General features: G+C 39.7%; 1 protein-coding gene across 1 annotated transcript in view; it reads left to right on the forward strand.

Annotated features, from left to right (window-relative positions):
* VAV3 (vav guanine nucleotide exchange factor 3) overlaps positions 1–16,897 on the forward strand; it is a 457,197-nt gene that overhangs the window by 304,765 nt on the left and 135,535 nt on the right. Inside the window, exon 18 of the mRNA XM_069090495.1 lies at positions 12,304–12,326. Coding sequence (XP_068946596.1) covers positions 12,304–12,326 — 23 coding nt within the window. The remainder of the gene's footprint in view (positions 1–12,303; positions 12,327–16,897) is intronic.

A 16,897-nucleotide genomic window follows, 5' to 3' on the forward strand; every position in this document is an offset into this window, starting at 1 on the left:
TTCCTCATCTGTAAAAGGATGGGGTTGGATTGGATAGAATCTAGGCTATCTTCCAGGTCTAAAACTATGATTCTATAGTGCAGTATTAGACAAGTCATGCATTTACCCTAGGTATGGGGCTCTCTCAGAAGAAAATGTTTCTATATTAACAGAAGAAAATAGTGTCCTGTATCTGCGGACTTTCAGTCATTGAGCAGACTCTTCTGGGAAAGCTACTCCTATCAGACAGTAGACCATCCACCCCACTATATATTAGAACTGGATGTAGGCCAGGATCATTAGAAATTTTCAGCAGAGGCCTAAATTTAAAGAGTACTCTCTTGTTATCCTTCAACTCCATGGAAACAATAGAGCTTAGCATCTGATTAACAAGAATAATTAATGTAAATAGAAAGCTACCAGATGGTGGGCTGGGGTGAACTTCTCTCCTCTGAGGATGATTTTAGAACCCAGGCTAAAATGGGGAGAGGTGAGGGTCAGATATAGTTTCCTTCTGCTATGCTGTAGCTAGTAGAGAAGAAAAGGGACATCTTATATACTATCTCCCTCACTCTTCTAAGTTTTACCTGAATTTTACCTGAACTATGGTCCAGGCTGATGATCTAGGAATGGGAGAGAGAAAACTAATGTGACCAGAGGACACATGATAAGTCCTACCCACCAGGTCATGTAAGTGATAGGCCCAAAAGTTCAGGTGTATGGGAAGACCAGTACCTCTGGTGTTAGGGCTGCTTTTGACCTTTGGTATCTCCTGCTACCCAACTCTCACCTATGGAATGCACAGTGGCCACACCCTGATAAATCATTTCAGCAAATGGACTAAACCTGGCTGAGGGTAACTGAAGGACCTGAAACCCATTGGTGAGTTGGGGAAAGGGTAACCAAGCATGTGAAGACTTCCCTGGCGGGAATGGGTGGATGTGAATGATTTGTTCCAATGATGGTGAAAACAGGCACTGTGGAGCACTTAGAGCTTGGTTAGACATTGACAATGCCAATGTCACCCACTGCATCCCAAGCCATTGCCAGTCATTGTGACTTTCATCTTGTTGCTGGACTTCAGTGATGTGAGAGAGTGAACCTTATGATTTCCAACAACTCTGCCTCACTTAGATCCAATTTATGCTTGAGTTAAAAGATACATTTTTACCTTCAAAGGCCTGTGACAAGGGACAAGTGATGAAGCAGCAGTTGTGAATATGCCTGTAGTCACAATCCTATACATAGGCATCCAGGTCATTAGGGTTATCTTCTTACTGAATTGAAGAAGCAGTGGGTTTCTGCAGCCCTCTGGTTGGTTGAGCAGCCTTTTTTTTTTTTTAAGGAATGCCCTCCTTTTTTTTTTAAGGAATGCCCTTCTTACCTCCTGGTGTGAGGAAGGAATTAAAAAAGGTGCCCTGAAGATTATCTACTTCACTTAACCTAACCCTGGCTTGCTTATTGTGGAAGGTAGGGATTTTACCATAAGGTTGAAAAACAACAAAAAAAAAAATGTACAAAATTTTTTCCAAAGATGATTCTCATTATCAAGGCAATGCCTTGAACTCCCTGTGTATTGCCAGTGCTGTATTAAAGGACATCCAGATGAGGAAGACAGAGCAAGATGCCCTTTGCCTTCTCAAGCCCATTCCCCAGGGGAAATTGGTGAATAATGAAAATGGAGATAATGATCAAGGGTAAAGGAATGTGTGCGCACTTATGGACAACATGAAATCTAGTACACCAGAAAGACAAATAGCTCTTGTTGTAAGAGAACTCAGCAGGCATCAAATCCAAACAGCAGTCCCAAATGAAAAGGCTCACAAATAATGACCAACTTACCAAAGTTGGAGCTGGATACACATTTTCTGGAGTGGCTACAGAGATGAGGGACACTGTGAAGCTGGCATAGGTTTTGCAATCAAAACTAATCTAGTCAACAAATTTATATGCCTCTCAAAAGGAGTGAATAACAGGCTTTTGAGAAGATGATTACCATTTGTAGGAAAATGCTACACCACCATCATCGGTGCATATACTCCCACCCTGATGAGGTTAAAAAAAAAAAAACTCTTATGAAGACTTGGAGACCCTCATCATCAATGTGCCAAAAGAGGACAGGCTGGTAATTCTGAGTGACTTTAACCCCAGAGTGGGTGTAGACGATTCGACATGCCAGGGAGTCCTTGGGAAGAATGGATTTGGAAACAGCAACAGCAACACTTACTACTGAAGACCTATGTATCTCATGGCCATCACCAACACTGTCTTGCATTTACCTAAATGCAATAAAACTTTGTGGATGTACCCTTGCAGCAAACTTTGGCATTTAATAGACTATGTCATTGTAAAAAGAAGAGACAGACAGGATTTGAGGGTAAAAAAGGTGATATATGGCACAGAATGTTGAACTGATCATAGACTTATCCTCTCTAAGCTAAACATTTGCATTTAACAAGGACGGTGGCCCCAAGGCAATAGAACTACCAGAAGACTTCATGTCAAGAGATTAGAGTGTTTCTCTGGGGGTGAACAGTGCATTGCTAACTTGGAGGGAAAGTGGAGCTGACCCAGGGTTGGCAACAGTGGAGCAGAAAATGAGTGGGTGGCTTTCAGAGATTTGGTGTACAGCACCACATTGACTCATCTGGGCCAAAACATCTCACATATCAAGACTGATTTGAAAAAAAAAATAATGGGGAAATTCAGAAACTGCCAAATGAAAAATGAGAACTCCACAGGGTTTAACAGCAGGATAGTTCATCCAGGGTAGCTAGGTGGCACAGTGAATAGAGTACCGGCCCTGGAGTCAGGAGGACCCGAGTTCAAATGTGGCCTCAGACACTTAACACTTACCAGCCATGTGACCTTGCGCAAGTCACTTAACACCAATTGCCCCTCCCCCCCAAAAAAGCAAAAAAACAAAGTAAAGTACAAGGAAAGTTTAGAGAGATGCAGAATTCTTCGCTCAATAAGAAGGCAGATAAATTCAGTTTTATGCTCATAGTAACCATCCAAAACACTTTTATGATGTTCCAAAGGCTATTTATGGGCCAAAGACCTATGATGCATCTCAACTTCTCAGAACTGATGGAGCCTCATTGATTTGTGTGATAAGGGCAGGATCCTGGAGAGATGGGTTGCACACTTCCATAATGTCCTCAGCAGACCATCATCAACCAATGCTGAAGCCATTGACTGTATACCTCAGATTGAAGTAAATGCTTCTATAGCTGAATTTCCAGCTGAAGAAGAGATTCCTTCAAAAGCATCCATAAGGCTTCTCTTGTGTGGTAAAGTACCTGGTGCTGATTCTGTTCCAGCTGAGATTTATAAGTCAGGGGGCCTATGGCTCATACAAAAGCTGACAGAAATCTCCCTTGGCAAGAGGAGGTTATTCCCCTAGGAGTTCAAGAATGTCTCCATTGTCCATCTCTATAAAAGAAAAGGAAAAAGTTGTCCTGTGACAATCACTGGCGGGGTGTGGTGGGGATCTCTCTAAGTCACTGTTGGCAAGATTCTTGCCAGAATCATCCTTAATAGACTGATCATTCACACGGAAGATGGTCAAGAGCCAGTGTGGCTTCAGAAAGGGCCAAGGAATGGTTGATATGATGTTTGCTGCTGGACAGCTCCAGGAGAAATGCTAGGAGCAGAACAGAGGTCTGTACACAATGTTTGTAGGTCTGCCCAAGGTCTTCGGTACTGTTAGTGATGAGGGTTTGTGGAAGAGCACAGAAAATTTGTTTGCCCAGAGAAGTTATCAGTATTGTTGGACAGTTTCATGATGGCCGGTTCTAGATAAGTTCTAGATAATGTTCTAGATGATGAATGATGCTCTCACACTTCCCTAGTCACCAATGGAATGAAGCAGGTCTGTGTGCTTGCTCCAATGCTTTTTTAGCATGATGTTTTCAGATACCTTCAGTGAGGATGAAAATGGCATTGTGATCGGCTACTACACTGATGGCAAATTATTTAACTTGAAAAAGCTACAAGCCAAGACTAAAGTGGAGGGAGATTGTTGTTTGACTTTTTGTTCTCAGATGGTTGTGCACTCAATGCAGCATCTGGGGCTGAGATGTAACACAGCATGGATAAGGTACTAGAGACACTGATGTTCTTTCTTGAGCCAAGCATTCAAACTCTACTATAGACAGTGCAGCTCCAGTGGGCTGGCCATGTGGTTCGTATGCCAAATATACATTTACCTAAAATACCATTTTACAGAGAACTCACACAAGGAAAGGACTCACATAGAGGCAGAAGAAGCAATACAAGGACACTCTCAAGGTCTCTTCGAAGAATTTTGGAATTGATTGTGAGACCTGGTTGACACTGGCACAAGATTGCCCAGCATGGTATGCCTGAATCAAAGAAGGCATTGTGCTCTATGAGTTAAGCAGAATTTCAGTAGCTCAAAAGAAATGTGAACTATGTAAATTTAGAGATGTCTCTTCTCCAAATCTTCATATTGACTATTTGTGCCTGACCTGTAGTAGAACTTTCTGAGCTCATTTTGGTCTGATGAGCCACGGTTGGAAACCTTGACCCTGACGTAGTGATGTTGTTTTGATCCTCTGAGCAACCAACCAACCAATCAGGCCCAAGGGTGTGGCCAAAAGTCTTGTACAAGGCACTTAATATCATGTCATGATAAGGATAACCCTTCTTTCTTGGGAGAAAAACAATCTTGAGCTCCATTTAGATCTGTCTACATTATCCTTCTTCACATTGACTTTATAGTTATCTGTCTTCCTGGCCTGCCCTTTCCTCTTCTCTAACCACTGAAGTCTCTCTGTTCCCTCTCAAGTTCTCCAGAAACTCTCTCATGAAGCCCTCCCTGAACATTTCAACCCAGGGGTATGCTGGAGCAAGCTTACAGTTAAAACCTATTCAGTTTACAATGTGAACACCTCGGAAATCAGCAAAGGCTACAAATCATGGCCTGATTTATTGTTTTGTTGATTGTCTAGACTTAAAAAAGTGTTAATAATGCAGAATAAACTTCAGAGGATGGCACACATTCCCTCCACCCCCACCCTCACTCCAGCCCCTTGTTAAACATTTACAAAGTTACCTCTGCTTCAATCTCCCATGAATATCCATTTTTCCCTTAATTGTCCATGGAATTATATTTAGACATTTCTGACCTTATCTGGATTGCATTGTTCATTGCTTATTATTTCACATGTGCAATCTTATTTGCCTGAATTCCAAGGACCTGGGTTTGTGTCTTGGCTCTCCTGCTGCCCAGCTGGATCATCCTGGGCCAAGCACCTTCCTCCCATTGAACCTCACTTGTAAAATGAAGGAACTGCATTAGATGTCTAAGGTGCCTTTCCACTTTCAATCCTTTGATTCTCTACTTCTTGATGACTGTGGCTGTGTTGTAGATACCTTTATTGTGCCACCCAGTACCTAGCCCAGCATAAATAAAGAACACAGCAAACACTCAGTACTTATATCCAGCAGATCAGCCTCTATACCCCTCCCCCAACTAATATTATTGTTTCCTCAATATATCTGAATTTTCTCTCAGAGAAAATGCTTAGTGAAGTCTTAGTGACTTTGCAGGACATGTTACCATGGAGCTACTGTAAGAAGACTAGATTTGGTCATGTCAGATCTCTGTTGCTTGCCCCCTGTGTGACTTTTGGCATTTCTATGCCTCATTTTCCTCACTGGTAACAGAAAATAATTATTTAAATAATTTTATTATAATTTTAATTATGTATTAATTTAAACAAATAATATAATATTATTATAATACAATATATTATATTCTCAATAATAAAATAATAAACATTGAATTATTAATTTAATAATATTGTTTTTTATAATAATAATCAGGTTTATATATCACTTTAAGGTCTGCAATGCACTTTTTATGCTATCTCATTTGATCCTCACAACAACCCTGGGAGGTAGGTCCTATCATTATGTATTTTACAAGTGAGGAAACAAGCTGAGAGAAGTTTTGAGACTTTCCTAGGTTCGCCTAACTATAGTTAGTATCTGAGACAGGATTTGAACTCAGCCCTTCCATCTCCAGCTTTCTGGAGGGTCTCCCCGGTGCTTCTTTGGATACATTATCTCATTTGATCCTCCTATTAATTCTGCAGTGTTATCCCCATTATAGCTGAGGAAACTGAGGCTCAGATAGCTTATAACTTGCACAGGGTCACCTAGTTAAGCATCTGAAGTGGGATTCAAACCCGTGTCTTTGTGATTCCTATGTCCAGAGATTTGACACCTCACTATGCCTTAAATGAGGAAGGAGGTGCTCAGTGCCCCTTCCAGTTAAGAATCTATCCTATAAATAAACCCCTTGTCCTCTAGCATTTAACAAAGCATGTGAGAGACTCCTTTATGAAAATTTAGTTCTGTGCATGTTTTCTTCCCCAGCCCCTGAGTGCAGGTCCACTATCTATGTGAATCCTTGTTTTGATCTAGTCTGATTTGTTATGGAGACAAGAAGTACTTGTAACAGAAGGGTGGGGCTTTTACAAGGGGAGAAAAGTCATCTATTCATTACAGTCATGTCTGTACACATCTCTGTCCGAGTAACAGTTGGAGCATAACCGATATGGGAGAGGAGTCCTTTTATTAAGGTCTTTAGGTGTGTTTCTGTTCATGAGAAGGCTTGAAAGTGAAGTGGAGAGTTCTTGTACCCAGCTGGGGAGTGAGTGGGCACTTTAGCCCATGCTATTGCCTGTGGGGTGGGAAGCTGGCCCAGGCCACCATTTCCATCTCACCCTACTGGACTGAGCCTTCTCTGCCTTCAAGTGAACAATAGCATATAAACATTTTCCCATAGCCTCCATGCTCTGCTAGTGGCTTAATCTGAACAATGGGCACGGGCACCTTTACACTAGTCTTTCTCAACAAGTCATTACAGGGCCAGGATTAGTCTGGGCCACCCTCCCCTTGGTACAATGCTGCAGTTTGCAGTTCACATGCTAGGACAGAATGCCTCTGCCTTGCTTTCTGTTCAGTAGATGAGGAAACCCTCTCCTGCCCTCTTTCACCCCAGCCTCACCCAATAGAGCTTGCTTTGCATTTTCTCTCTATAAAAGGAGGAATCAAATTCCCAACAAAGCCTCCTGGAGCAGACTACTCCAGTCTGGCCCACCATTCCTTTAGTGGGAATGCAAGCCTCAGCTTCTGGAATGCATAACTAACAGATTCCCATTTCTTATCTTCTTAATTGCTTGATTATCTAGGACAGCTGCCTCTGCTGCTGCTGTTGCATTAGAAAGAGTGTGGCTTGGTCTGCTGATGGCTGACAGCTACTTAGTGGAACTTGGTGCATGCAAAGGGAGCATCTTGATGAATTTTATTTAAACCATTCTTGAATCAGTAATGGACTTTTCCAAACCCTAAAAGGATTATGTTTTACCCCACAAAAGCATACAAAATAACATGGTGGGATGTTTGATAGGTTAGAAAACACTTGTATAAAATTGTTAAACTGATAGAAATATCCCAGCCTGCTTTGGGGCATTTTGTAGTGTTTTTTTCTTAAATTTGGTTGTAAGACTGGGTGAGCCCGTTCTGCTTGATCTGAATATCACTGCTGTAGTCATAAGAGAACTCTCCTTTTTAACTTATTACTTTAGTACTTGGTTTATTACATAAATCAGAAACCCCTTTCCTTATCAAATGAGATAACACGGGTAAAGTACTTTGTAAATCTTAAAACCCTATAAATTCTACCTATGATTATCATTCATTTTAAGTCTTAAAAGAAAAAGGGAAATGAATTCCCACATTTGGGTCACAATAACTAGGTATAAATCATCATTAACATGAACTGGAAATGAGATATCAGCTGGTTGATTTCCTGATATGATTCCTGAATAAGGTTTGAAATACAAAATAGTTTCTAAATATTATTTACAGTTTATGCAGAATGCTACAATACATTTTACAGAATGCTATGGCATTTATTCAATGTGCATAACATTTTTGAGCTTTTCCCCAAAGCTCTATCCATCCTTTTGTCTTTCCATTTAAATATTTCACAAAAAATAGCCCAAATGAAAACTGTGGAAAAAGCCACATTAATAATTTTTTGTTTCCTGTAGTGCTTTCATTAGCGTGAAGGAATTTCTATTGTGCAAACTCTCTCCACTGATGCTGCTGGCCTGTACTTTATATTGTAGTGGGGCAGGTGACTTGCCCAGGGTTACATAGCCAGTATCATAGGGGGAGGACTTGAACCCATGTTTTCTAGATTTCAAAGCCATGCTCCACTGAACCACACTGCCTGGAATGAAAGCTTGCTGTACTATTTACACACATGAATTTATTCTGGAATTCTACTGATAGGGCACTCCTTTTTCTAATAAAGATTAACTCTTGTTTGGCAATTTATCATTTTAGAGAGTTGCTTGGGGCACTAAGAGGTTAAGTGACTTGCCAAGGGTCACACAGCCCAATCAGCATGTATAGGCATTTGAACCTGGGTCTTCCTTCCATAATTAGCTCTGTAACCATTACTCTTTGCTGGCTTTCATTTACCCTTAAGAAATATAGATGCTTTTTGATAGCATACAAAAATAGGTAACCAAGCTAATACAGCAGATTTTTCCATGGAACCAAATTAATTTTGAAAAGTTTGCCTGAAGCCTCCTTGAAAAATCACTTTCCTTGGGCAAATGTATCCATACAGCTATGTTCTTACTTTGATTCTGGAGATTTTGTTCGACACAGGCTCCAGAACAACTAAGGAACCTCTCATTTCTAAATTTCACAGAACCAGTAGGGACATGATAAAAGATTGGCAGTCGAATTATGAGTCACTGCCCTGAAACATTCTTGAAAGGGTAAAAAAAATTTTACTGTTGGATCCATTGCAACTTCAGGAGCAGAGCTTCATGGTAAACATGAATTAAGGATTACAAACTTTTGGGTACTTGAAGAATAGATTGACTTTCCTGGGAATGTCCCCAGGAGAAGTGAGGGGTGAGATAGAGTATGAGGGATATCACAAGACAGCAACTTCTTTCCTTTGGTAGTACTCAGGTGAGGTTGGTGTCCCAATATTTAGATTTACACCTCACACTGTTAGGTCTTGCCTAGTAGCCCTGTTGGGTAACTATACCCTTGGGAGACAAGAGTCTTGAATCTGAGTGTTATAAATTATGATGTCAGTTTCATGCAAATAAGATATCAGATGGAGGTAAATGATGGGTTTTGTAAGCTTTGTAATCAGGAGCAGGTTTTGCAAAGAACACATCAGTAGACAGGTACTTAGATCACATTTTGGACTAAAATGTTCTTTTCATCAGGAACCAGAAGAGCCTTCAGACAAAAAGAAAGTTTATTCATTATAAAGTTTATTGGTCTTTCTGGGCAAACGAGAGAAGTGTGCCCCATTCTGAATTTAGGGAAGGCTTAGCTAACATGAGGTTGACTGGGCATCCACCTGATCTGCGCTTCATTCGTAAATTCAGCCCTTTAAGGGAAGCTTGATTTCCATGGCTTGACTATGCCCCAAGTAAGCTAAGCTTGATAAAGTGACTTGGCTGTGCTTTGCCTTCCTAGACTCAGGAATCCCTCGTGTTAATAAGACAGAATGATCTCTGGTGGTAAAGGCAAAAAGAAAGAAAATCGACTTTCATTTAAGTATTGTTCTGTCTGTGTTCTCACTATGAAAGTGTCACATTTATTTGCTGCTGAACATCCTTCTCTAGGAATGAAAATTAGTTGGTATAATTCAGCAGGCAGTTCCAGACTTATCATTGCCTACTTCTTCTTCACATTTGTGAAATGTTCTGTGTTACCTCTAGAATGGCATATAATATAATCCCGACTAACCATGGAGCTTGAAAAGGTCTAGTGTGAAAGGGAAGATTTGCTTTGGTTGGCTTGCCTCCAGAGGATAGAACCCCTGCCTCCATCTTATATCCAACTCACAGAAACCAGTGCCTGGAACATAATAGATATCTACTAAATGCTTGTTGAGTAAGAAAGATTCAGGACCCATCATTATTGCTCATTGTGGCTTCTCACTATAGTTGATATATCCCCTAAATTCAAACAAGTTCTCTCACCAATTCACTCATTACTTATTTATTTTTTTAAATATATCAAGCACCTACAGTGTACAGGGGTCTTGTACTGGGTGCCAGGGATACAAAGATCCACACCCCTCCCCCTCCAAATAAACTGAAGCAGCCTGTATTTTATTAGGATGACACAACATGTAGTCGACAAGCATTTATTAAGTGTTTACTATTTGCTAGACATTGTGTTATATCCTGAGTATTCAAAGACCAAAAAAATTGAAACGGGCTTGGAGGAGCCTGCATTTGACCAAGAAAATACAAACTGTAGTCAAACCCAATCAGTAAGCTTTATTATTATTATTAGGGGCTTAATATTTGGCAGCCATTGTGTTAAACACAAATGCAAGCAAAAAGCAAAACAGCCCCTGCCTTCAAGGAACTTATATTCTCATGGAGATTGGTAATAGGGGAAAACAGTAAAAACTAGGGAGTGAGGAAAGACTGGACAAAAAAGTGGTATTTAAGTTGAGCATTGAAGGAAATTAAGAATTCTGATTGCTCAAGATGAGGGGAGAGTGCATTTCCAGTGTGTGTGAATGCACAGGGAACGCAGCACCAAGTATAGACTGGTTTAAAACAAGCCCCATCAGTCCCCTTGCTGTTGTCTGGCTCCCTTACATGTCCAGGAAGGTTTTAATGTATTCAGAAGCTGCTTCCCTCATCTGCTGGGACAAAAGAAGACTCTAGAACTCTGTGCTGTAAGGACAGGTGTTCCTTCCACTTCCACATCTGCAGGGAGCTGTTCTCCCTGGGATGTGGGAAGAGGGAAGGTTCAGGGTCAGGCAGAACTGCTTTCCTGGACAACGCCAGTCTGGGAAAGCCAAGGTGACTTGCATTTGAAATTGATGAAAAGCACTCAGGCACATGGTTTTTCTCTAGAAGGAAGGTGACTTTCAGTCTATGCCTTTCTCCTATTCCCACTAATAAAGAATATTCTCTTAGAAAAAAAAAATAAAAGGAAAGAGGGGGAAAAAGGTAAAAGGCAAAAGAAAACTCGTTCTGTTAGCCTCAGGCAGGTTCATTGTGTGAACCTGTTACAGCTGCCTAGGTATATGCTGCAGTGGGAGTCTCTCCCTGGAATTCTGATTATAGGGCTCCTTAGAATTCATAAGTCATGTGAATTCTAGGGTTTGTAGGGATCATATCCATCAGCTAATCCAATCCAGGGAATTTGAGGGACTTACTCAAGGTCACCCAGCTGATGGGTGGCAGAGGCTGGTCTAGAAGTCTTAGTATGTTTGACTTTTGCTTTCATTTCTGCCCCACTACTAGCAACTTACCACAAGGTCTAACATCTTGTTAGATCTCTGCTTTCTTCCCTGATAACTTGGCTCTGCTTTCAATTTATGGAATCATTTTGGGGTAGAAAAGATCTGATGTCCTGGGGTGACTAAGGAATATCACTGAATTTGTCCGTGATGTGGGATGCTCAAGAGTCTAACTGTTGGCCAACCGGCAATGTCTTTCTGCACCTAATCCTGTTTGTTAGCTTTCGAAGAGGCAGCATGTGGGCCTGCTCTAGTAATAATTGTTGCTTTACTCTTCTCTGGCATTAATGCATCGAAAGATCTCAAAGCACTCTATAGCCATTATTCATTTTCATAGTGTAACTATTGTTATTCCTATTTCACAGATGAGTACACTGAGGTCAAGAGCAAATCTTTAATTTTACCTAAGTCACAAAAGAGGGGAGAATGTTGACATCTAATTCAATGCTGATTTTTTAGTTATTCTCTTTAGATCAGAATTGGGTCAAGCAGACATGAAAACTGTATACATGTAATCAAAAGTGTTAATGTGCCTTAGTCTTCATTGTTTAACTTGTAGTGGGAACGTAAACGTATGGCACGTAGGTGCAATTTTAAATCCTAATACCAGGTTTAAGGTAATAAAGTTGAGAGGAGACAGCTTTCTCTCATGCATAGAAAGTTAATGCAAACCCTCTACTCGAGAAGCTTTTGTGGTTTAATTATTTGACACTGCTTAATAAGCAATTCAGAGAGTTAAGTATAGCCTATAAGCAAGCCATTTAGAGCTCTGAGTCATTTTCCTGGCAAGCCAATCAGGTCAGAGAACCAGAGTTGCAAAACAATAACTAGCCCAGCCCCAGGGACCCTGGAAATATATTACAGGTATCAGTTAGGAAAACAAAGTCTGAATGTTTTAGCAGGCTGCAGAGCCCAGGCTGAGATTTCTAATCCAACACAATTGCTTATACTGACAATGCCCATTTTTACATTTGTTTCAGAACAAGGGACGCTCAAACCTGAGGTAAGATTCAAGTTTTTACATGCTTGCTTTCTGCATTGTTTGCTAACTTGAGCAGAAATGGTTCTTTTAAATGCAAAAATGACATAATCAGAGGTAAAAGGAGCATTCATACACATTTGAATGAGTTGCACTGGTCAGTTCATGGGCGGCAGGGGGGGGGGAGAGTCACATTAATTGCCTTTGTGTCTCTACTGAAATTTATTTTCTAATTTTTTTTAACAGATTAATAGAGAGATGGGAAAACCTAAGCTAATGGTTATAACATTAGCATGCCTACATTAAAGTTGAAGTGCTATTCTTAAAAATGGTTCAAAAAAGAAAGCTTAAGCAATGATATGGCACTAACATGTGACTGTTTACCCAATAGAAACCAGATGGTATAAAGGATAGAGAAGTGGATTGGATGGCACTTCAATGCCATTTCATTAAATTCAGCAAACATTTATTAAGTGCCTACCCTGAGCAAGGTGAGAGAGGCACCTTGACATAGAGAATCAGCTTTGGAAAAACGATTGGAATTTAAGGGTTCACCTGTGACACATTGTCCTGGTGACCCTTGATATGTCCCTTTTACCATTCAGTGCCCCATGGCAATTCTCTAAGATGACATATTTGCAGAAGTGGCTGATGTCATTCAGGAGAGTTTCTTCACCAGCAGTTCTGAACCTGTGGTCAGAGGATCCTCAGAGATACTTTCAGGGAGTAGTTGAGGTCAAAACTATTTTCACAATAATAAAACATTTTAATTTTGAATATGGTAAATACTGATAGATATAATTCACATGAACAGAAACTCTTTGGGGTGTTCAATAACTTTTAAGAGTGTGAAAGGGTCTGGAGACTAAAAAGATTGAGAACCACTACTCTACACCAATGAAATCACAGGTATGGCCCACCCTTATTGCCTCCCCCAAAACCAAAAATTAAAGAAAATAAGAGGTCCTGAGGTAGTTACTGTTGACACAGAGAAAAAAATAATTCATTCTTGCTTTTAAAGAGCTTGCATTGGTTCTCTGGCTCTCCTTGAGGGGCATCTAAATAATTTCCACAAAATCTTGGACAAGTTGCTTTCACCTTTCTGGGCCTCAGTTTCCTCATCTGTTCAATGAAAGAATTGGACTAAATGATTGCAAGGAAATTGCACTCCAAGTCTGTTAATTGATTCTTTGTCTCAAAATGAATCTACTGCAAACAAAATTTGACAGGGTACTAAGTTTTACAAAAATTAACTTGCACATGGGAAAAGTCATTCTTCTATTAAAATCCATTAACCCTCCCCCCCCAAAATAAACAAATCCCAGTCCTAGAAAGGTTATTATTAACCCTATTATTCAGTAGGTAAATAGTACACATACTAGGAAGTTTATGGTCATGGATGAGGCTACTGTCTGGAAAAGGTAGGTGGTTGTTATTTCATGACAAACCACTTGTGGATATTGAAAGGCCTGTCCCTTTGTGTGTCTAAGGATCTAGTTTCATGCTGCTGGTGTTTTTCCACTTAAACACAGAAAGAGATTAATTACTGTGTCTCAGTGACCTTGACCACATCATGTTATGATCTGTTAAAACCATACAAACTTTATACATGGTTAAACTTTCTCTTTAAGAAGGTTCTTTTTCATAAGTTACTTGATTTAAGGCAGAGAGCCTTCTAATTTCTGATGCTAGTTCGAAATAGAATGTTCTGATCATGTTCAAGTTTATGTAAACAAAACAAAGTCACTGGGAAATGGTGCAGGTGTTCAAAGCACCTTGACATGAGCCGTGGTCTTTGGCCAAAAGCCATAAAACCCTGACTTCACTCCAGGTATAAAGAGTATAATGAAAACAGAAAACAAAGCAAAATAAAATAACAGCAATTAAAAACACAGACAAAACTAATTGTTATACTAACAGTGAAAGTGACATTTAAAATGGGAGTAGATAGGGGAACCCAAATCCCAATTTGGAAATCTGAAAGTAAATGTACTTAGCCAAGGTGATAATGAATAATAATAAGAATGAGTTGGTGATAATGTTGGCTAGCATTTATGAAAGCGTTTTAGAGCTTGCAAAGTGCTTTGTATATGTGTCATTTGATCTTCAAAACAATCCTGGAAGGTAGGTGCTATTATTTTAGAGATGAAGAAAATAAGTCTGTAAGTGGTTAAGTGACTTGTCTGGGGTCACACAGCTGGTACATATCTGCCACAGGTTTCAAACCCAGATTTTCCTTACTCTAAGTCTAGTGCTCAATCCATTGTGCCATATGAATACATACCATATATATACAAGTAAGCTGTTGGTAAAGACCTGTTGTCTTTGTTGGCATCTGAGACACTAAGTGGTAGCAGACAATCAGAGTTAAACATATGAATCATCCAGTTCAACTCCTTCATTTATAGATAAAAGAATTGAGGTCAAGAAAAGTTTAAATGCCTTTCCTGTGGTCACAAGGACATGCAAATATGAAGATATTTCATAATTGATGTTATGGCAAAGTGCTCTCAGGCAGCATTTGGACAGATTGTCAAATTGCATGTTTTATCTGAATTTTTAAAAGTCTGGCAAGAAGACTGAAAGGGGTATTGGTGGAAGGAGACTTACACCTTTACCTTGGCACCAGCTGGCCTAGGTTCCTTTCACTGATAGTATTTCCATGCTCTTGCCAAATGTGGAGCCATTCCTCTTGCTCAAGAGTTGGAGTAGACGAGATATTTGCTAGATTCAAAACTCAGATCCAATGCCACATTCTATAGGAAGACTTTACTGGTTCTCCTAATTGCTAAGCCTTCTCTTCTAAGATTACTTTTATGTCCATATGGAATAAATATAGAGTAGACTAGTGTTGTATAGGGCAGCTAGGTGGCAAAGTGAATAGAACATTGGGCTTGGAATCAGGAAGTCCCATGTTCATGAGTTTCAAATCTGGCCTTGCATGCTTACTATCTGTGTGAGCCTGGGCAAGTCATTTAACACTGTTTACCTCTGTTCCTCATCTGTAAAATGTGCTGGAGAAGGAAATGGCAGACCACTTCAGTCTCTGCCAAGAAAGCCCCCAATGACTCAGAGACAACAACCAAGATGTGTTGTCTCCATTAGAATGTAAGGTCCTGGAGGGCAGAGATTGTTTTTTGTTTTGTTTTTGTCACTTTAACAGTTGGCGCTGTGTCTGACACAAAGTAAGCACTTTGTAAATGCTCTTCTGAAGCTTGAATTATTGTTGCCTAGCTGGCAGATGCTGAAAGCTCCAGCCCATTGTCCCACCGAGAGAGAACTCAAACAAAATCTCCTAGAAAATCTTGATGCTATCCTTTCCCCAAAATGAGTACATTGAACTTTCTGTCTAAAAATAATGCTTGTTACCTTACAACAGTTAATCTGTAAATTTCTTTAGTATTTCTCCAGTGAAGATGATTTTTAGACTGACTGTATACTCTCTAAAGGATATATGTAATGATTTTGGTCAAGGCTGCTGGGAATAAGCCATCGAGAAATGAAGATAATATAGTAGGGTTTTTATCCACTCTATTAGTAATAATCTCTATTGTCTCTACCTCACATATTAGGTATTTGACCTGTGAATTTTTTTCTTAAAAGAAAATTGTTTTTATTCTAACTAAGTAATGAAAAGCAAGTGGATCTATGTCAAAAATGTGGAACTAAGCAGTTAATAATTTTCACAAGATTTTAAAATTTTCTCCACTACATTTCTATGCTTCTCCCCCTTCCCAAATGCACATCCTGTCATCACAGGAATGAGGGTGGGCCAAAGAAAGGCACAACTGGTTCTACAGCAGTCACATTGGTTCATCTCAGGAACCTCCTAATATTCCTGTGATTCTGCTGTAAGGATAATTGGAAATTAGGTGACATTTCCATTCTACTGTCATCACACACTTTGTAGACTCCATGAACTGAAATAACATATTCATAGTTATAATAACAACAATAATACCAATAGCTTACATTTGCATAATACTTTATAGTTTCCAAAGCATTTTGCATGTATTAATTACCTCATTTGAACCTCACAGTATCCCTTTGAGGCAAGTACCACTCCCATATAAAATGCATCCATTTTATAGTTGAGGATACAAGAGGTTAAGCAACTTTTCAGTGACTACACCACAAGTAAATATCAGAAGTAGGATTTGATTCCCAGCCTTGCTGACTCCAAGCCCACCTTTTCTGGTTATCACTTATTTCTAGGCTCATAGATTTATAGATGAAAAAAAAAAAAGAATCTCAGAGAGCTTCAGTGACTTTCCTAATGCATACAGTTGTTAGAAGTAGTGTTTTCAAATCCAGGTCCTCTGCTTACATATATAGCGTACTTTTTATTGTACTTTATAAGGCAGTTCAAATAATTTGTCAAGTGCCTACCACTTGAATAAGTTAACCCCTTTTGCTGTTCCAAAAGCCCTTTCTTCCACTGAAAAGTTACAGCCACTGTCTGTTGCTTTTGCTAATGAAACAGAAAAAAGCAACAACAAAAACGTCTGAAATTGTTGACTTTCTTCTTTGCCATTTCTCTTCTTTAGTGATAGGCCAAAAATTGTAGTCAGAAAGCTGAATGTGCTAGTCTTGGG

The sequence above is a fragment of the Petaurus breviceps genome, unplaced genomic scaffold, assembly GCF_028583685.1.
Source record: "Petaurus breviceps papuanus isolate PSGF00001 unplaced genomic scaffold, PetGlider_PUasm1.0 186, whole genome shotgun sequence".
NCBI lineage: Eukaryota > Metazoa > Chordata > Mammalia > Diprotodontia > Petauridae > Petaurus > Petaurus breviceps.